The following is a 20,906-nucleotide window of genomic DNA, read 5'->3' as shown; positions in this document are numbered from 1 at the left end:
TAGAAGATTTCTCCTTTTCAAGACACCTAGTTCTGTTATCCTAGACCATCCTAATATGAAGAGGGCCTGCAATATTTAATTTTAATTAGCCAAGATGACCTTTGATTTCCTAGTAGTTTAGCATGCTGTTGTTCAAATGAGTAATTGGAAGCCACCATAAAAGCAACCAGCAGTGTCTGCATGTAACAAACCCAACAAGTAATGCTTAGTTCCACCAGTGCACCTCAGGGGTATAACTGAGTCATTCACACAGCATTTGACAGTAATGCCAAGTATGAACTCTGTCCAAAATAGAGGTAGCGATAGTAGGTCTTTTTCACTTTGGAAGTGACAAAATTTACACAACTCATCAGGAAAAAGATAAATTTCCATATGGGCTATGAAGAGGTTTTTTTATAGTATATTTTTTTTTTACATAGGAAGAAAGAAAAAACAGGTGTATTTACTCAGGAATTTAAATGAAAGAACAAAACAGTGCTATCGATAGCTTTTCATATTGTTAAATTTTAACAAGTAATCTTTAGTTATTTTTCTTACATCTGACATATCAACCCTAGCTGAAGAGAAAAAGAAAGGTATAGAACTAGCTATATTATCTGATACTGATACATTATTTTTCAATTATTTGTTTACTGGGTTTTCTCTCATGCACTGTATACAAACAATTTGAAACCAAATACAGAAAAGCAACAAAGGGCATACAAAGTTACATATGAGTTAATTTTGGTTTTAAAAGTTTATTTGCTTGGCATAGATGAAAACTTTACCTTTTTCATGATTAGCCAAGCAAACAGAAACTTAACGACATTCTTTGACTTTAGATAAATGGCAGCAAAATATATTAATGCCATTCAGAGTAAAGATACTGAAAAAATACATTCCAGGTTATGGGTTTTCAGCATAATACATACAGCTTAAGTACCATTCAACAGAAACCTCACTGTGTAAAGCCTATATTTTAAATAGACAGCTCAGGCAAATATAAAGACCTTCAGCAACAGGTCTTGAGTGCATTGCTGGAAGACGAATCTTAATTATCACCTCCACATAAAGCCACCAGGATGTTTTCATAATCCCCTTTGAGTTCATCCTGTCAATTTAAGGACAAAAAAAACAGTTGTCAGGATAATGGTCTCCAGTGAAATAAGTTTCAGTAAGCATTCAACATACATGTAACAAACAACAGTCCTTCACCTAAATATATTAATCACTTGATAACACATGTGTTACCTACACACTAAGCTTGAACTGAGTACCTGCATTGTGATACAAACCTATTTTTTAACATATAAAGTTATTTGTATGACCTATAAATAAAGACATGCATTTCCAGAGTGGACCAGAGGTAGATAAGGCTAATGAAAATCCTAGGAATCTCATGACATAAAGTACAGAAGATTTCTATCCAAAAAGGAGCTTAAACTTTTCTTCTCTAGATAAAGTGAAAATGCCTTCCTTGACCTGTAATGTCCAATTATTAATATTAAAACAATATAAAAATTGTATCTAGGATTATGTCAAACACAGGCCACTTGTATGGTGATATTTGATTCACCATGGGATCACTTATTCAACCTGGAAAAGGTGGATAATATGCATTAAGGCCTGCACCCTTCAAGAATATATTTTCTGTTAAAGTCATTCACTTAAGTCAGGCCAAATAAATGTTAAATTAGCAAGGTATTTGCAGCAGTACCTCCAATGCTAAAAAGCAATAGCCAGTTGCATCAAATATCTCCCAATAAAGCTGTTAGTGCAATCACCTCCAGTCTCCAGATATGTAGCATATGTCTGCCCAGGTACAGGAGCTTGGGAATACTGTAGACTCCATTCAGCTCTTGGCTTCTACTGTAAGGTGATATCCTGAGACATACCACTACTAAAAAATTTCTACAGCTTTCATGACAAAAATGTTGCCCCAGAAAATGGATTTATTCTACAAGTATGTGGATCATCAGGAACATTAGTTACTTAGCTACAATGAGCTATTCAGCATGAACTTCTGACTGAGGAACAGAAGCATTAACAAATCCTTACTGGGCTTCCAAAACATTTTTGTTGTTTTGCATTTCGTATGTCACCTGAGAGAAAACCTACCATAATGGCTTGGCGGAGAGAGATGCCATACAGTCTCTTGTAATAACCTTTGATCTCATTCATATCCACTTCATGACGTGAAACCATGATTCTGATGAGCTCTTTGTGCCGTGTCCCAAAGCCCTGTTAAAAGAAAAAAAAACCACAAAGAGAAAAGGAAAAGGGGAAAAAAATTTAAAAAAAGAGGCTACTTATGTTACTGAAACATCTTAAATCAAGGTTCATGCATCAGACTTCTTTGAGGGTGAACAGAGCCCACATCTTATTCCTTTCACATCTCTCAGAGATCTTTTTATATCCCCTTTCTGTCCTTCCACTCCCTATAAGCATAATTCACTTCTGACAGGCTACCTCCATTCCTGGTTGGTTTTATGGTTTTGGTGGGGTTTTTGTTTGGTTGTTTTTTTCCTCCCACATTCCTTGAAGCTGTTTCCTAAAAAAAAGTCATGTCCTTCACTGTGCTTGCTAGACAGCAGAGACAACCTAGACTTTTATAATTCATTGCCTTTATTATTTTCTTAATAGTGTGATTAACTGTATTTTCATAACGTTTCACTCAATTTTTCACATGCTACTCCTAATTGTCACAGGAGTTATTAAAACACCTGCATGCTAGACTATTTCAAGACCTCCACTGAGACTGGAACCTCACTCAACTGAGGTTCCAGTTTGCCAGAAGGACCATAAATATCTTGTCAAAGATTAGGCTTCTAGAAGGTCCTTGTCCAGATCTGTAATTGCTTTCCTATTTACTTTTCACAAATATTTTTGTGGGTTTGTAAGTGAGAAATGTTCCAGTTAGCTTTCTGTCACTGTCTGGAGTAAAAGATGTGTGGATGGACAGATGTCTTCATGAACATGCTATACCAGACAGCTCCTCCTACGGAAAGACACTCAGAAGTTTCCATGGAAGAAACAGAAGAGTTAGAAATACACTGAATTTCCTCCTGTGGTCCATTTTTATCACACAAAGGGCTTAGAGAGCTCTAGTTAGCTTGTTATTTTTCAGTTTACAAAGCATTCCATGTTTACAAAGAGAAATTCTTTCTTTAGGTTACCTTCATAGCCAAGTGGAGTTTCTCAGCAAAGAAAGCTGGCTTGCTTGTGGCACACTTCACTGTAATGAAACCATGAGATAAGGTCACATCTGTTATACACATAACAAGTAACAAAAAGAAAAAAGACTGGAAAGCAAACACTTTAAAAGCAGTCTGTGTTCCTACCAGCATGTTCTATTTATCTACTTCTTTAATATCTGTCTTCAAAATACAGAAGTAGCAGTTCCTTTCCTCTGTCTATTCAGAGAGCAATTCAGTCAGGGGAGAAAAGTTACTATAAAGACAAGACTGTTTTCCCTAGTTTACTGTCACAAAATCAAGAAAGATGTTGCAGTTTCCAAGAAAAAAAGTGAAAACATTTGTGCCTTCTACAGCAGAGCTGGAGGTTGCGATCTGATGTTTTGTAAAAAAGTTATACTAAGTATTTGCCCTCCACTGCTGATATTAGAAGGGATCTAATGGGACTCATTCTTCTATCCAGAATACACTTGAGTTGATACAAATGCTGAGAACAGAATGGGTGTCTGGGTCCTAATTCTATCCGTGGTCCACTAGTAAGAGTGACTTCAGTGAGTCACTGCTTTGCATTACTGTTCATGAGGAATCTTAATTAAGCATCTTAATACACACCTTTATCACAAAGGTTATAAGAATGTTTTCTTGAACAGAAATGCAGAATGACATTCATTTTATTTGTAATAATCATATATTATAAAAATCTTTGAAAAACAAAATTTAGAGAAGAGCGGGTTTGTTGGTGTTTTTTTTAAGGCAGGTTTAAAACCATCAGATTTTTTTTATATACAAATTGTGCTTGTTCCGACAGCTTTTTTTGGCATATTGACTTCTTGTAAAGGTATTCCTATGTTGATGACACATCTTTTCTCCCTAAAAGATCTTTCTACATATTGGGAGAGCTATTTCTACTCATTCATCAACTTTAACTGACTCTAAATAACTCAGTTAAATCACTATGCTCAGACTGGATTTTCCAAAGTATTATTTAGCAAGTTTCTCAGTGAAGCAGAGTAAGCCTAAAATGGTTTCCTATTAGAGGAAGTATGGCAGAAGTAAAAGGTAGTTTTTCCTATAGTTAGTACATATACTAGGTTACAATTTGTAGAACCACTTACCAAGGGCAGTCAGGCAGTTCTCGATATCACCTTTCAGCTCCAAATCCAGTACCTTGTTCATATCATGTTTACTGTATTTGGTGTACTTCTGAAAGACTAAATAAGGGAAGAAAAATCAGTGAATAGCGATGAAAAATATAGTATTCTCCCTGCATTTCCTTTGCTTGATTCGTCCCTTACTACTGCAGCAGTGCACACAGGTGACTGATTGTAGGCCATATTTCTCATTTTTTCAGCCAGCACAGTGTAAAGAGCAGTGTTACTGCATGGACTAGGTGGAGTCAGTGTAAGGAATGGGACTTTGTTAGGATGACAGGGTTCATGCACCCATTGGTAAGGAAAGGGGTGTTCCAACAACTCTGCTGGAGCCTGTGACATCAGGTGATATCCCTCTATGCAGGGCAAACTGGCTGAAAAGCAAGATCATATTGGGGAGCATTTAGAACCCCTGCCACACTGATCCCTTGGCTTTGTGGTCACCAGTCATGTGGGATTTCATGGCAATAGTTTCCTTAACTACCTAAATTATATTGCCTATCACAAATACAAAAAAAAAAAAGCTGACAACTGCATGCTTAGTCAGCAAGCATGTCCAGTTACAAAGACCTTTGTAGCAGTAAGAGTCATGTCTGATTATCATCATGTCACGATAATCTATATCTTCTCAGTTCATAAGCAGTCCATATTCAAAAAGTATTCCATTGAAGCACGAAGTTTTATCCAACATACCTCTTCGGAGATGTGGGTAGCTTCTTGCAGTAAGAACAGTAACAAAAACATTAATATCTGTTCCTTTCTTTTTCTCTCCTGCTTCATACAAGGCCTGTCAAAGAAAAGAAAGTAGTAAGGTTAACATCAGTATAGTAAAACCCAAACAGAAACACTGTACTTCTGAAGCTACCAGCCAAAGGTAGGTCATTGCTTGGTCGTAATTAATTCTGGGCCTTGACAAAATCCATAAGAAAACACAACCTTAGAGTAACTCTAGCTCTACCCATACTTCATACTTCACTTATGTCATAATAGAACACTATGCAGCTAGAAAACATTTTCTGACATTTTACAATTATCATTTAGCTCCACTGGGTACATTACGTTCTAGAATGAATATATTTTTCATATATCATGATATGTTTACAGTCTGCATAGGAGTTTAGGACTAATAGGCTTTCTTTAAAAAAAAACAACAAAATTATCTCTGGTATTAATGGGACAATTGTGAAGGAGAATATGCACATGAAGTCTTTCCAGGACTGACTTTAATGGAAATCAAGAATCAAAGCAGTCTCCTTTTTCCTCACCTCCTCATACCTCTCTAGAAGTAATAATTAAAGACCTTCACACAGCAGCAAAGAAGATTTAACAGCACTTTCTCTGCACCAAGAGAAATAGCACTGAATTTCTGAACTTGGAGTATTAATTTATTGACATTTCATATCTAGGGCTGATAACAAAACTCCTGATGTAGCAGGAATACAAAGCAGTACTGCTCAATGGCCTTTTCGTGGTGCGATTTTTTTTTTTAAATAAATCTAGAGCAAACCTACATTTAAATTGTAAGTGATGTAAAATTTTATAGGTGAAAACTCAGGAAAGACTGCTAATGCTTCCCAAGATTTTATCAAAACTAATCACGCTAATGGTGGAAAAAATAAGGGAAAGATCAGTTGTTTATTTTAGAAGTATTCAGAAAATCACTGAGATTTACCCAATAATCTTGAAACATTCATCACTGTAAAGCAATAACTATAGCTAACGTACTGCAGAGCTCACACTGGTCAAGGTACAGGAGCAGGCTCTGCACATACATCAGTACACCCTTGTCTCTCATTTCAAGAGCCCTGTTACAAACAAAAGGAAGATTGTGTCTAACTTATCTAGTTGTTGACCTCTCCTTCAAATGGTCTTCACACTTTACATGAACTAGAAGAGGTCTTGCAGAAATGTTTCTGAAGCTAGATATTAGGGTGAAGATTTAATTTCCTTCAGATAGGGATGATTATGTGAACTTCATAAAATAGTATCTGCTCAGAAAAGATTGCTATATAGCATACAGATCTGTTAGGTCTCCAATGCACAAAATTCAGGTAGACCAGGGGTCCTCAAACTTTTTAACCAGGGGGCCGGCGCGCGGATGCAGTGGCAGGCAGCCACCTGCGGCTGCTTGGTTTCCCCCCCCAACCCCTGGCGGGGGTGGGGGGGGTCTGTAAATACCGGGGGCCGAATTGAGGACCCTGGGGGGCCGTATCCGGCCCGCAGGCTGTAGTTTGAAGAGCCCTGAGGTAGAATATCTGCAGCCAGAATTTTAATCTCAATTAAATCAGATGAAGAAGCACTGCAGTGCAAAGTATGATCTTACCCTGGCATCACTGTCAGCAAGTTCATCATTCACATAAGAATCTTCACTTCGGTCAGCCTATATAAATAAATAAAAATTTCACTGGTATTCAGTTCACCAAAATGCAGCATTTTCTGCCCTACCATTCTCATACATAACTTACACACATAATTGCAGACACATAACAGTTATGTCAATCATTCTGTGAACAAATTTGTTGTATTTGTAATCAGTCAGAGCTCAGACCTGCAAGGCCATCAACACTTTATTTTGGAAGTCCTACATTAAAATCCACAGGAAATATTGTTTCTTAAAGTGAAGTTCAGGCTTAGAAACTCTGATTTGCTCCCTGATGACCATTCAATAGACTCAAATTGATTTGAAACAAAAACCAAAATCAAAACCATGCACGTGGTTGTATCAAAAGCATGTACAAGGTTTAAATACATGTACTCAATCACAGAATTAAATATTTATACATTTTAAAAGGGTCTTTTTATTGGGCATCTCCCATGTTTAAAGTCATCTGCTTTTGAACACAAATTCACAAAACAGTTTGTCCACTTGTTAGCTTCCTGCCTCTGTCCCATTTTGTAACTACTAGAAACATATCTTAACAGCAAGACAAAAGGTTTACTTCTCTAATTGTAAGCATTTGTTCTGTTTCTATTTCTAGTCAGTTGACATGACACCGGTTTCCAAGTGCTTAAAGGCAGTTCCCACAAAAAAAAGCATAACTAACAAACGCAGTTTTTTAAAATGCATATCTCATTATAACTTAAGAACAATTTCATATGGTCTGAGACATGTAAGTAAAAAATAATGCAAAGAAATAAATATTACCTAAATCTTTATTGTGTGTCTTTCTCTAAAACTCTTGACAACACTGATTTTTCATAAGAGATAATACCACTCAAAATGCTTAAGCATAGCATACCTTGGCCAGAGCAACCAAAGCTTTCTGAAAGTCTCCAGATGTGTCAGAGATAATATCTTGTGTTAGATCTCTCTTCAACACTGAAATCAAAAGAAAAAGGATTCATAGTCTGTTTTAAAGTTATTGACTAGATGACCTTCAAAGGTCCCTTCCAACCCAAACCATTCTATAATTCTATGATTTTTACATCCTTTTCTTAATTTCCCACTCAAATATGCCCATTAGACAGGCAGTTTTCTTATTTCTCTCATTTAGCTTCAAGAGAAGGGGTAGTATATTTGTTACATGTCCTCTAATCCCTGAGATATGCTATGAAATTGGAGTTTAAACCCAAAATCTGCTGAAAAAGTTCTTTGAAGTCTTGTGGGTGGCATTGGCTTGGGCTCTTGCTTGTGAGGCACAAAAAACCCTTGAAACTTCCTGAGTCATTTCTCTTTCATTCTTACTTCTTATATTTATCAGCACTGAACTCAATCATAAAACTCTTCTGAAGAAATTATTTTGTAGCTCATTCTCAGAAAACATGGTTTAATTAGACCACACTGACTGACCGCAGTGACCTCTACATATATGACATGCTACATTACATTTTAGCTATCTCTTCAAAGATTTACATACACACACCCTTTAGTTCACTGGTTGCACCTACTGCTATTACCTGTGTTGCTAACTCAAGCACCACAGAACTTTTTTCCAAGACTAGTGAAATCTTAAGTTAGCCAAGGCTTAGTTAGAAGAGGGAAAAGGCAGCTGGGTTTTGCTTGTATCCTAGAAAGCATCTAAATGCATGGCCCATTCCATAAGACATCTGCAGTTCTGATGGTGATGTGCCTTCCCAAACAGAAGTTTTGGGATCTACATAGGTCCAAAAAAAGTCAGGATGACTTTCCTCCCCTACAACTCTCAATTTTATGTGAAGCTCCACTTGCATCCTACAAGGTCTCAGCTTCGCATATTAAGAAGCGATGCTATGACTATAGTGTCTCTACAACAGAGTTGTACCATTAATACTGCTTTTTGCTCTGAATTACCTTCCTTGTAGTATCTACTGGCTTCTCTGATCTCTCTATTGTTTCTTGAGGCCAGAATTTCAATTAAGGTATCTTCATCAGTTCCAAGGCCCTGATAGGAGTGATTGAATTTTTAGAAATGTTATTTGATAAAGCAAACAAGATTTAGAACAGAACTAAAATGAAAGTCAGACTTGGCTTTGAAAGCACCACATAGAACAAGAAATAAAGTGAGAAACCTTGTGCTTGCACACAATATTGTTCTTTCAGCTCTTTTGGAATTAATTTTTTATCACATTTAATGTCACTGATAACCAAAAGAAGGGCTATGTTGCAACACTATCCAAACTAGCCAGCTGCAACAAGACTTTTACCACCCCCTACCAGGTTAACTTCATTAAGTAGTTCCTGCGCCTTGCCCCAGCACAGCCACCAATCCCCGCAAGGTTTCAAAAGTTCATCTACTGTCCCTGCTGTTTCTTCATCCTTTTCAGGCCAGTCCACCCTGCTTCTTGCCTCTGTATTCTTTCTCTGGGCTCCTCTTCCAACCAGGCTCTTCTCATCCGGGCCCTCTCCTTCTCCCGGGGCCTCTCCTTGTCTCCCCTACACCCAGGGTGCTCTGTCTCCTCCCTCTGCCTCTTCCAGGTCTCTCTTTCTCTAGTGCTCCTCTTCCATACCCCTTAGAGCTATTTAACTACTTAGCAGGAACCAGCCACAGCTGCACATTATCCATGTCGGCCAACCCACCACCCCTGAAGCCAGCCCACAGCTGTATATTATCAATGTTAATTAACCTGCCTTCATCCCTCTGTAATTCCTTTACAGGGTTAAAAGGGCCAAGCATTACACATAGAAGATAGGATTTTAAAATATATGAAGAAAAATACCCCCTTCCCCTTTCTCTTATCTAAACATATATGTAAACACTATGGCTTTCTATCACTATATCAGCAATCAGTTTTCACAAGTCAGAGTTCATTCTCACAAAAGAATCTCCTCCAACCCTGAAATTCAGCAGATTGATGGGTTTTGTTCTCAGAACCTAAATACCAGTACAGATTTATTTTACAAAATGGGATTAAAACGAAGACAATATATGAGCTTTGAAATCCAAGTCCAATGTCATTTACAGGTCCTGATAATTGTTTATGCTCTTTAGGAAAGCTTCTGCAGAAGTTTTTACCTTACCTTCATAGAAGCTCTTAATTCTTCAGCATCAAACTGAGCTGGAGTTTTGAGCAAAGCCACAACAACATCTTCCAGGTGGCTTTTCAGAACTTTTTTCAAGGCTTCTTCCAGACTCTGAGAGGAAGAATGTAAAACAGACTAAGCTAGTGAATCGTAAAATGCTGCTGTTCAGGTACAGTCCAAATGAGCCTGATTTCTCATGAATCTTAGTGTACATCATTCCTTTAGCTACTGGAAAGAACTATGAGGCCCAACCTGAAACTTTTGATTTGTCACCTTTACGTTAATCGTTTTTCAGTAAGTATTCAGGAGTGCTTTCACACATTGCAGTTCAGCCACATTCACCCATTTACAGTATCAGAAGACTCAAAATAGGCTGGTTTTATGTTAAAAGAAGGTAATATTTTATTGCTGTTATGATTATGACCGAGTTACTTATCTGGATACATATTAATTCATCCATTTATCACATAAAGGACAGAATTGGCAGTGGAAACTATGTGGATGTAGTGTAATACCACCCTACCCAAAACTGCAAGTCCTGACAGTTAAGATTTGGTCTATATACTAATTTGACCTAATTTTAAGTTAAAAAAAGGAAAAAACCCTAATTATTCTGTCTCCTATCTGGAGATGCTCAGTACTCTGTTTTGTTACATTAAAAGTTACAAGCCTATTCCCCATCAAGTATATGTTCAGGTTGTGGCTCTAAGAGTGAAAAAGTCAACCTGCTTTGTCAGGATACCTAAGGCAACAAGATTATTTAAGAAGCAAACACTATGTCCTTAGGTAGTTCTGTTCTGTTCTTGGCAGTGTGTCAAGGTATTAATAATCTAACAGCATTAGTCTCACTGTGTCTTTGAAATTGTGTTATAATTTAGGTGTTTAAAAAATATAACTGCAAGGCTGCAGCTTCCTCTGAGGACAGAGAGGGCTGTGAAAACCACAAGTGAAGTTTCCTGAATAAAAACAGGAAATCTAGGCTAAAATATTAGACTTATTTTCTAAGTTGGTCTTTAAAAGTTACACTCAAAGGAATCACTTTCCAAGGAGCAAATGTTCAGTAACTCTGGTATGGCAACAGTGCAATTATAATTTCAGTTTAGAGTTACAGGTTCAACTGGAGAAAATTTGTTATAGAGAAAAGTAAGAGCAATCAAAACCTTTTCCAGAAATACGTAGTAATTTCCAAGCTTCTTATTTCCAGGGACTACCAGTTTTATCCATCAGTAGAACACTGACTCCTGTACACCCATCCCTGTGCCAGTGTTGATATACTTGTGGAACAGCATTATGATCCTACAACTTTCCTATCCTATTTAGTGTTCTATCTGGACTTAAACATTTGGAGAGATGTCTCCAAGTTCCCTTCTCCATCCCTTCCTTTCTCTCAGTGGACTGTCTCCCAGGTGGTAGTAAAATCTCTGCATTCCCAATGATTTAGTGATTCAAAGGATCTCTAGGGCGTTCAAAAACCTAGAAAGACAGAATTTCCAATTGTTTCTTTTTATTTCAAAATAGTGGCCATCATATTCAAAGGCTCAGCACCAACAATATAGTTACAGGGTATTATTCTGTGATGATTTTCACAAAATAGAGAAGGCAGAAGACTAGCTTTTTGTTCTATGAAACTGAAGCTGTATGTACCATCTGAACTAGGAGCAACATTGATATTCTGGGTGTAAATTTAAGCTTGGCTTGAATATACTTTACCTTTCCTTTAGCCTGCTGATAGGCAGCTTTGATCTGCTGACGCTGAGCATTTGTTCTTTTAGTCAAGATGTCAATGATAGTGGCTTCATCCACACCTGTGAGCCACCAAACAACAAAATATTTAATAATATATTGGAAATAATTGTAGTGGTGCCTAGTGCATCATTTAGCCAAATACTAGTATTTTTAATTATTATTTGCTTTATATCATTTTTTTTTTCTTGACTCACTGAAGTTTAACCAAGGAAAAGTCATTTATGTTTAGTGATATAGTGAAGAAATAAAAAAAAAAAAAAGATTCCCATAGAACACAGAAACCTATGTTTCTACAATTTCATACAGAAAATCTTAAAGTGTTCTGAGTGCAGAACCTATATTAGAGAATAACTAAAAAAAAATAATTAAAATTAAACGTCAAACTCATTTTGTCTCAGTAAGCCAAACAGAAAAAGGTTTCAAAGTACAGGCAAAGTGCCAAATGCGAATTTCATTAAAAGAGAGAAGTGCAATAGAAGCATACAGTACGTTAGCATATTCACTGCCTTTTGCAGGGGTTTTATGGAAATCAGATCAAAAAGTATTAGTACGGTATGTCATAACATTTTTTTATTCTCTAGAAATTAAATTTTTACAACCTTTCCTTCAATATATTAGAGAACTTTAATGTAGTATTTAGTAACACAACATCAGGATATCAAAGAGTTGAGATTCTTTACCAAGTGATACAATTTAATGTATTGCCAATCTTTTAAAAGCAAAGGCATCTCTCCTTCTTGCCATTGCCTCTCATTCTGATATTCTGTTCAGGACTATTCTCAAAATTTCCTAAGGAAGAGTCCTAATATAGCAGGTTAAATATTTATTTCTCTTACCCTTTACAGTAATAGCTTTGTCCAAAGCAACAACATCAGCTGATGGATCAAAGTTAGGGTATGACTGAATTCCAGGGCCACCTTTTGAACTTTTCTGTAGAGGAAGGGGATAATAATAATAACAACAATAATAAATAATTTTTTTAAAAATTTGCTTATTCCAAAGATTATTTTTGCAAAGAAACAGTTTTAGAAGCCTAAATAAACCATGTATATGGGATTGTCTATTATAGGACTATCAAGGAATATACACAATTTTATACTACAGAGAACTAAAGACTCAGTAATGAATATGCATTGGATCTATTCTATTCATACCTCTTGTATTAAGCAGTAAGTGCTTCATATATTGTTTTAGGTACCTGAAGACCTATTTCTCAGGATAAGATGGATACCATAGAAAAATACTTCTTAACTGTCATGTTAGGCCATTATGTCCAAATTTTAAAGGCTTTAAACCCACAATTAAATCCTACAGGCACTTCCAGTAAAGTGCTACTAATTTCTTTGCTCATATCATGCGAATTGACTGTGCATCACATTAAAAGACTTCTCAGTTGACTCATATCTAAGGCTACAAGCACTTCTTGCATGTAAGATCTTGAAGAGTTCAAGCCTAATCCTTTGAGGAAGTGGAAAACTGTTACCCAACTTCTTTGAAACTTGAGACGTAAGCCACACTTTCTTCACAGGCATTATCTACTGGCTACCTTTGGTGAATCCACTCCTAGATGGGCACTCCCGTCTAAAGGGCTCTGGGACTAACTAGCAGTGATGAATTCCACTACGCGACAGATTATGTGGCTTGCCCTAAATCAGCAACAAGACAAATCAAGTCACTGGTAGGACCTACAACCCAACATCACTACCTTATCAATGTCTACTTCTCTTACAGAAGCTATAAAAAAGCCCAAAGGTTCTTTGATATATATATAAATTTCCCATTAGTAGGATACATGGTGAGATTTTTTTATTTTAAAAAAAAAAAAACGAACAGTAGTTTAGCTACACTTTTTCTGAATCACCTATACTTTCTCCTATTTCAACAACTCACCATTTATTTTCTTTAAAATCCTTTGCCACTAAAGTTAAATAGCACAAGAAAAATGGCAACATCCAATGGATACATGTTTTACTTCTTCATTCTACATTGAATTTTGTACACTTCTAACACCTAATAATGAAATATTCCACTCCTTAAATATTATATCACTGGGACTTGTAAGAGAGCAGAGGGACTGCATACTTAAAAAGGTATCTTGCATACTTTTGAAAAAAATCACTGTGACTTTGTGATAAGCCAACAGAAGAATGGGACTTCTTCACTGCCTCTTTCCCACGCATACCGGGTTAGTCTTTGTATACTGGTTTCCATGACAAACTTCTCTACTAGCAATAAAAATCTGTAACCACCACAACCAGAATGACTCAGGAACCTGGTAGTGCAAGGGTGATAGTATGGTGCAGCCAAAGGTTTATGCACAAAACATTATGAAGTCAAAATTACAAAATCCACAAAGGTATAGAGCAAACTATTTACTGAAATTTCCACCCTATGTTCAATATTTTTTTTCAAGATGAAAGTTCTTTCAGGATCTCCTGGGACTTCACAGTGTACCACTTTATCTTTGCTAACAGTCATTTTAGTATCAATCAGCTTCATTATCATGACAACTCCACATAATCCTAGTGCAGTAACTCTTGACTTCTCACCACCATAAGCCTCCCTTCAGTAGTGGTCGCCTGAGTTGTTTTATTACATACCATGACTCTTTCCACTCTAAGTATGACATATATAATAGGAACACTAGAACATATACTAGTGACTTTAGTTCCTCCTTAACATTCCTGGGCTCCAGCTCATGGCTTCCTCTACCCCAGCCTAAGAGTCACTGGTTTTCACAAGTTTGTCATCTGGACGTGTTCTTACACATTCGCACACCTGTACATCAGATTACTACTTTAAGGAGGATGACTTGACTCAATTAGTGATTGCCTGCTGAGAATTACAATTTCATTACAGTAACTAGTTCTGCCTAGGAATTGATAGCTAAACTGATATGTGTAAATAAGAGTAACTTTTCATCTGATAGCAGACTTCCTAGGTTATTAGATTACATAATATTACATGCTGCAACAAAATTGAGTTCCTGTTCTAATCGACTGGAATTTTGCCATTGTTTATCCTCCCTTTGAGTATATGAAAGGCATTTGGTAGCTTATGCCTTTAAATAATTTCTAAATGTACTTGAAAATAAGCATGATGCTCTCAAAAGGTGATAATACTTACAATACATTCCTGCTCTTGATTTTCCATGAACCATGCCTGTTTCAGAAATTCTGACACCATAGCCATGTTGACAGAGTTTCTGGGAAGAGATATATCAAGTTACAAGCCATTTTTGATCCAGTTACAAACCATTTTTCATCACTTTCAGCACTAGTGCAACTCAAGGTTTCCCACTCTCAAAATCCTTTTTCTTGAACTATGATATTCAGGGCCAAGCAGTCACTGGCTTGTGCTATCAGAAGCAGGTAACTTTTACATTTGGCAGGTGGTGCAATGCTCCACAACTGCGTGCTCACTCCTACACCCTTAGCTACTTGTGGAATTTTTAGATTAGAAGTAGAACAGTAAACTAGTTGGACTATTTGCTTATTTACTATGTCAACACCTAAATATTATCATGGAGTTGCAAAAGGAAGTTACCAGAAACAAATTAAACTCTGTCTTTCCCCATTAGTTAAGGTACCAGCTATGCCCATTTAGCTTACTGAATATTTGATTCTGTTAAAATTCAGTGGTAAACAAGTATTGTTGTCTGATAACTTACTGAGGTTGGAGCTCTTGTGTGTTATGTTAAGACAAAATATTCCCTTGTTAAATATACTCTCATGTAATTTCTTTGACTAGCTCCTCCCTAAGGAAGATGAATACAATCAGACACTTTCACCTAAACTGGTCCTTGTTTCTTACATAATACCTCCAATTTCCACAAAAGAATATATTACCCATTTAAGAAGGGAGAAAAAAAAATTCAGCCTTTTATCACCAAAATTACATTCAGTCTAGTTTTTCCATATTATACCATACAGAACAGGAAAAAAGACTAATGGTGTGATTTGATATTGAGAACCCAAAAACAGTGAATAGGCTGCTTTATAACAACTTTGGTGTGAGGAATATTCTGTTTGCTAAAAGAAACAGTGAGGGAACAGAGAGAATAATGTTTTATCAAATAAAGTTTTTCTGGTCTGCTCAAAATATTTTTTTTTTCCTCCAAACTTCCATAGCAAACTCTAGGGAAGGGTTGGTTTTAGAGCATACATATAAACAATAAAGACAATGTTGCTGGGTAAACCATAGTGTCTTTGAATCTACTGTGAAGAGACAAGATGTTATTTGTGGTCTTGGGGTACAGATCACATAATATAGATCATATACATGAGCATGAAAAAATATGTTGCTTATGCTGCAAACACACTTGCCTTACTTATGCCCTGTGTCCCAAAGAAAGGGCAATGAGAAGTCCTTTAAAACAATGCATGCCTAGGATCAAGCAGTGTAGTTGCAGCCTGGCTGCTTCTTTCCCTCATAGCAAAACTGTAAAATTTATTTCCACATTCAGCTGTCAACAAAGTGACACCTATCTCCCATGGCCTGGCTGCTTCTTTCCCTCATAACAAAACTGTAAAATTTATTTCCACATTCAGCTGCCAACAAAATGACACCTTTCTCCCATGGCCCTCATCCAGCACTCCTGCCCACCTCCACACCTCTCCAAAGCAGAAACCACCTACACCCCCTCCTACCCAGGAAACCCTTGCTTTTGTGCCCTTCCCTCAACCCTGAGGGCACAAAGTTCAGCTCTGCCTGTGCTGCTAGAAAAACTGAAACTGGATCCTAATCTGTGTTTGTATGTTACTTAAAAGTAGGTCTCATCTGGGTGAATTCTGGTCAGAATATTGTGTTGGTTTTAAGAAGCAACCCTTAGGCAGATGTCATTTAATGAGTAGCAGAAAAGCACACTTAAATTGCAATTAGAAACCAGCAGGTTTTTATTAAGCTATTACAGTGACTCCCTTAACCTTCTTGTATGGACAAAGTGTATGATGCTAGACAAAGTTCTATAGTATCTAAGGGTCTGCTGCGTTTTATAAGAGCACACATGAAGGCCATATGCAGTTGGATGAAAACATTTTAGTCTCCATACTAGGTGCACCAAGTCACCAACAGTGACATGCACAGATATGTCTGCCAGCTAATAGAAGCATAGTCTGTAATTGTTTAAAGCTAAAAAACAAGATTCAGTCTTACAGCACCAGATCTGAGAAGAGCTGGAACCAAAACTGCATTTTGGTTGCTAGAGGAACACTTCTGAGGAAGAGCTCTAGAGAGAACTGCTAACATCTCCATTACATTTGCCTGTCCCAGCCCCCACCCCTCACACCTAGCACTAGAGGCTTTGCTGTTCTTGGGGATGACTAGACCAGAAGGCTGCAAGCCTACACTAAATTGGGTGTATTAAGCCTCTAAACCTTTATGTCTATCCTAATTTACATTACAATAAAAGAATTCTATGCCTTAAAATCTAAGTCTTTTTTCCCTCCTTATAAAATAAAGACACTTCGACATGTAGATCAATCTATTTCCATCTAGTAAAGAAGCAGCACAATTTTTACAGAAGTCAAAGTAGGCAATGGCTTTTGAAAGGGGCTAAAAACCTTATGCTGCTTGAATTGAACCAGGAAGTTAACAAAGCACTCACATACAAAATTGTTTGCCTGCTTTATAAAAAACTATGGCTAATAAGAAAAAATAAGATTTTAATCTAGGAAGACAGCCAGATCCCACCCAATAAAGTCAAGGTCTTTTCCAGGGTTTTGACCCATGCCACTCTAAAATACAAGCAGCTCATGTAAACAATACCAAGATCCAGGAGTGATAAATTCAGTCAGAATATTATTTTTGTTTAGTATGAAAAGGACTGTAAGAACTGATGCTTTCTGCCATATATTTTCCTCTATTTTTGAGCTCAGAACAAAACCTATGAACAGGAAAAGAAAAAAGAAAAAAATATATGTGCCTACAAAGCGGTGCAAACAGAAGGTACCACAGAAAAGTGTGAAACTTCTTTCTGGTTACTCCATACAAAATACCTATTTGATAGCTATTCTGTTTAAGAAAATATGGGCCAGGCCAGGCCAGGCCATGTGTCCCACTTCCCAAACTGATGCATGTAGATATCTCATTTAAAAGGAAAGAGGATCAAGAACTTAAAATTTCTTATTTTGAAAAATACTGTGTATCATTCCCAGTTGGAATGCTCAACATTGCAACTGGAATAAAAAATCAATCAGAGATCAAGACTGAAAGCTCTGACTGTTGCTTTGCGATAATTATTGCTTTCTGTCCGGCTCTCAGTCCCCAGAAGAAGCATCCTTGAATGGGGCATATGTAAATCTTTAAAACTTTTGAGAAAATACATACTATTTATTGAAAAAACTTGAAGACACAAACTAGACTTTTACACTGCAGTCTGTGTCAAACAACATAAATTCTTCATGCTTATTTAGTCATATCATGAACCATATCAGATGTATCATCTCTGGTTACTGTCCAATGCTAGTTACCAGGATCTTGTTGTAAATTATGGTCATTACAGCCTGTAAGAAAAACAGGCAGTAGAACTAACACAATGATTAATTTTACAGTGGAAAGTCTACTGAATATGAATGAAAATGTCAGAGAGAAAAACAATCTCATCCTTGGAAAATTCAGTGGAAAGTTTTAGCAGAGCAAACCCCACATGACACAGCCTTTCCTTACTTGGTTTTGCCTAAATTTTTGGTCACAAAACCAGGCTTTTGCTCTTATGTTTCTAAGAGATTACTTTGCTTAACTTTCATCAGTTTCCTGAGCAAAGACCCCTCTACAGTCCCAAAACAGCAAACTATTGTTGAAGAAACAACAGATGTTTGTTTCCTTTTTTTAAGTTTCCGTACAAAGTACAGGAACTCCAGTTTTACTGCAGATTTTTACAGCTGGCTACTACAAGGGCAAAGAGAAAACATAGGAAACAGTCAGCTCCAAGTAAGTTTTCTTTTATTCTTTTAAGCTTTTCTCTTTTTTTCTCAGTTGCTGACATGCAAAAAATAAAAGCAGTAGTTTTCCAAGCTATTCCATCTACACAAAATGTTTCAAAACTGAAAGAATGTCCCCTGCCCACACTTATCTTTTCCCTTGTAAGCAAATCCAGCCCACAGAAAATTGCACCAGGTTACCTGACAAATTCAGTATATTAAAGTTTGTCGGATCTACAGAGAACAGCAAAGAAGTAAAGAAACTTACCTTGTTCCTCACAAAGACAACTTTTCAGGGCAGCGCAGCCAGAAGTAAGAGACTAGAGGTTTGTTGATGCTTTTATAGCGCAGCAAGGGAGACCCCACCTAGCAACGAGCGTGTTTCCTCAGCCCCAGCAACCATCTGCTCTTGCAGCAGCTACATCTGGGTGCTGTCCAAAACACAGAACCACACAAAAAACCCCAGTCATTGCAAAACTATGTGCTGGAGAAAGCAGGAGCAGAATTCAGAAGGCAAAAAGCAACAAATGAGCACGCTGTTGTAGCTCTCCTCCCCTGCCATGGCCACATCTCTCACTATAGTAAATTGTCATACAACTTTCTGGATGGTGAAACTAAAATGTTAAGAAACTAAACTTTAGTTACTCCATATTTTGACATGTCAGAGTGAATATATTCACTTCAAAGTGATTATATTAAGATAAAATGTGGAGAAGAGTCAATGCAGCTTTCATGCTTCACTGAGCTCTGGTGGCTGGTAGCTCTGCTTCTTCTACACATAAGCCCATGGCAGAAACGTTGGGGATTAAGACATGTCTGAAACTTAGTATCGATTTTTTTGTTGGTTTTTTTTTTATTTTATTTTTTACAAGAACCCCCTGGCAACTGGCAGACTTAATAAAAGGGCAATAACTGACACCTACATAATCGGAAAGAGGTTGAAACATTCAGCTTAAACTCTGAAGTTCAAAGTGAGAGTGGTTTGCACAAGATGAGGGAGTTTGCCAGCCTGCTAGAAGCAGTTTTCTGCAAGCACTTCCTCACCAAGCCAGCCAAGCACACTTTCGAGAGCACGTCCGGCACAGCAGCACACAGCATATCACTAACATCTCGGGTTGTCCTGGAACATGTTGCCCAGTGAAGAAATACCACTTGCTGAACTAGGAGCATTTGCAACTAGCAGATAGGCCTCCTAGCTGGCTGTCATGCTGCTTTCTGCTGAGCTGGACCTGCAGCAACACACTGGCACCTCCAGAATGAGGAAGTCTGGCTGATCTGCCTCTCATGAACATATATGAAATGCAGTCTCCCCTTGAAACCCAAGTGTAGCAACTAATGAAATGGGAGAAAGGGGAACAGACTCTTGGGTAGCGTTAGAAGGGACACTCCAAATTCCTCAGACAGGCATCACTGCATACACAATCCAGCACTGCTTACACATTACTCTATCTAAAATACCTCTGTAGAAACTTTTGGGGCCCTAAAAACATCCCCCCAACTGGGTTTGGTGGCAGGTGCCAGGGGTAAGCTTGGGATCAGCACAGACAAAGGTGTCACCATGCCACTGGGCCAAGGGAAGAGCTCCCATCAGTGCTTTGGGAGGCCAGGCCACCCCAGCCCTGGGACCTGCCTTCAGCTGTGGCCCCAGCACTTGGTCCCCACCCCAGCCACTATGCCCACTGCCTTGCAGCCAGGCTGGGACAGCCTGTTGGAAATGCGTGGGGCCCAAGCTGTGGACTGGTGTCAGGTCCCTTCCTACCCCTATCTCCAGCCCCAGAGAGGTGCCCCATGCCTGGGGCTGGAGCTGCTCCTGGTATCCCTCAGCTGTCCTGCTCCTGCTGGGGAGGTGGGACAGGAAACTGACCCCCTCCCCCAACCCTGGCACTCAAATTGCTCCCAGGTTCCCTGCCCCTCTGACAGCAATTTTCCCCTGCACATTGTTCTTTCCTTTTCTCCTGCACATTTCACATGTTATTTGACAAAGGTATTTCAGATATTTTCAGTAAGCTGAATAATTGAAGGGGCCTATCAGCTGCCAGTGGTACTGTGAGCAAGCTGTCAGGTTGTATTTGGCTTTGTTTATCTAATTATGCTGTGTGAAGTTCAGATTATTCCTGCCCTCCTGACATTCTCCATGTCAGTATGACACTACCAGTCTTATTTCACTGGTTTCAGGTGCTTGCCAAACCCTGTCTTTACAGGTTTTATCTGGGACTGTTTCCCTTGTCTATTAATGAGCATGGCTAATTATAATATTTTTGTACTGGACATCTGTGCATACCCCTGGTGCACCTAGCTGTCTTCTGAAGTACTGAAGTAATCTAGAAAGCTGGTTACACAGGCTCGGGCATCTTTTTGAGTTTTTGGCTTTTTCTTAGTAAAGAAAATGGCTCAACAACATGTACTGCAGGCCTATAAGGGTAGGAATTAGTGTGTTTCAAGTATTTAGTAAGACACTTTTCTATGTCAACTCTTT

The 20,906-nt window shown here is 37.9% G+C and overlaps 1 protein-coding gene across 1 annotated transcript; it reads right to left on the bottom strand.

Moving 5' to 3' along the window:
- Positions 1-478: 478 nt before the first annotated feature.
- ANXA1 (annexin A1) lies at positions 479-18,805 on the bottom strand. Its single transcript, XM_040580277.1, has 13 exons — positions 18,699-18,805; positions 14,637-14,715; positions 12,347-12,440; positions 11,475-11,569; positions 9,762-9,875; positions 8,595-8,685; positions 7,564-7,643; positions 6,648-6,704; positions 5,018-5,111; positions 4,289-4,384; positions 3,156-3,214; positions 2,098-2,220; positions 479-1,090 (listed from the first exon to the last, which is right to left on the bottom strand). The coding sequence occupies exons 2-13, from the start codon at positions 14,700-14,702 to the stop codon at positions 1,031-1,033; spliced, it is 1,029 nt and encodes a 342-aa protein (XP_040436211.1). The 5' UTR covers positions 14,703-14,715; positions 18,699-18,805; the 3' UTR covers positions 479-1,030.
- Between the last annotated feature and the right edge of the window lie 2,101 nt (positions 18,806-20,906).

Source organism: Falco naumanni, chromosome Z, assembly GCF_017639655.2.
Source record: "Falco naumanni isolate bFalNau1 chromosome Z, bFalNau1.pat, whole genome shotgun sequence".
Taxonomy (NCBI): domain Eukaryota; kingdom Metazoa; phylum Chordata; class Aves; order Falconiformes; family Falconidae; genus Falco; species Falco naumanni.
Note: the sequence above shows the minus strand (reverse complement) of the source record. Positions and strands in the feature narration are given on the sequence as shown.

Excerpts from the sequence above, each read along its gene's own strand:
- ANXA1 (XM_040580277.1), bottom strand. The coding sequence starts at position 14,702 with ATGGCTATGGTGTCAGAATTTCTGAAACAGGCATGGTTCATGGAAAAT. Across the intron at positions 4,385-5,017 it reads CTACCCACATCTCCGAAGAG|TCTTTCAGAAGTACACCAAA; the intron begins GTATGTTGGATA and ends TCCCTTATTTAG. Across the intron at positions 1,091-2,097 it reads CTCTCCGCCAAGCCATTATG|GATGAACTCAAAGGGGATTA; the intron begins GTAGGTTTTCTC and ends TTAAATTGACAG.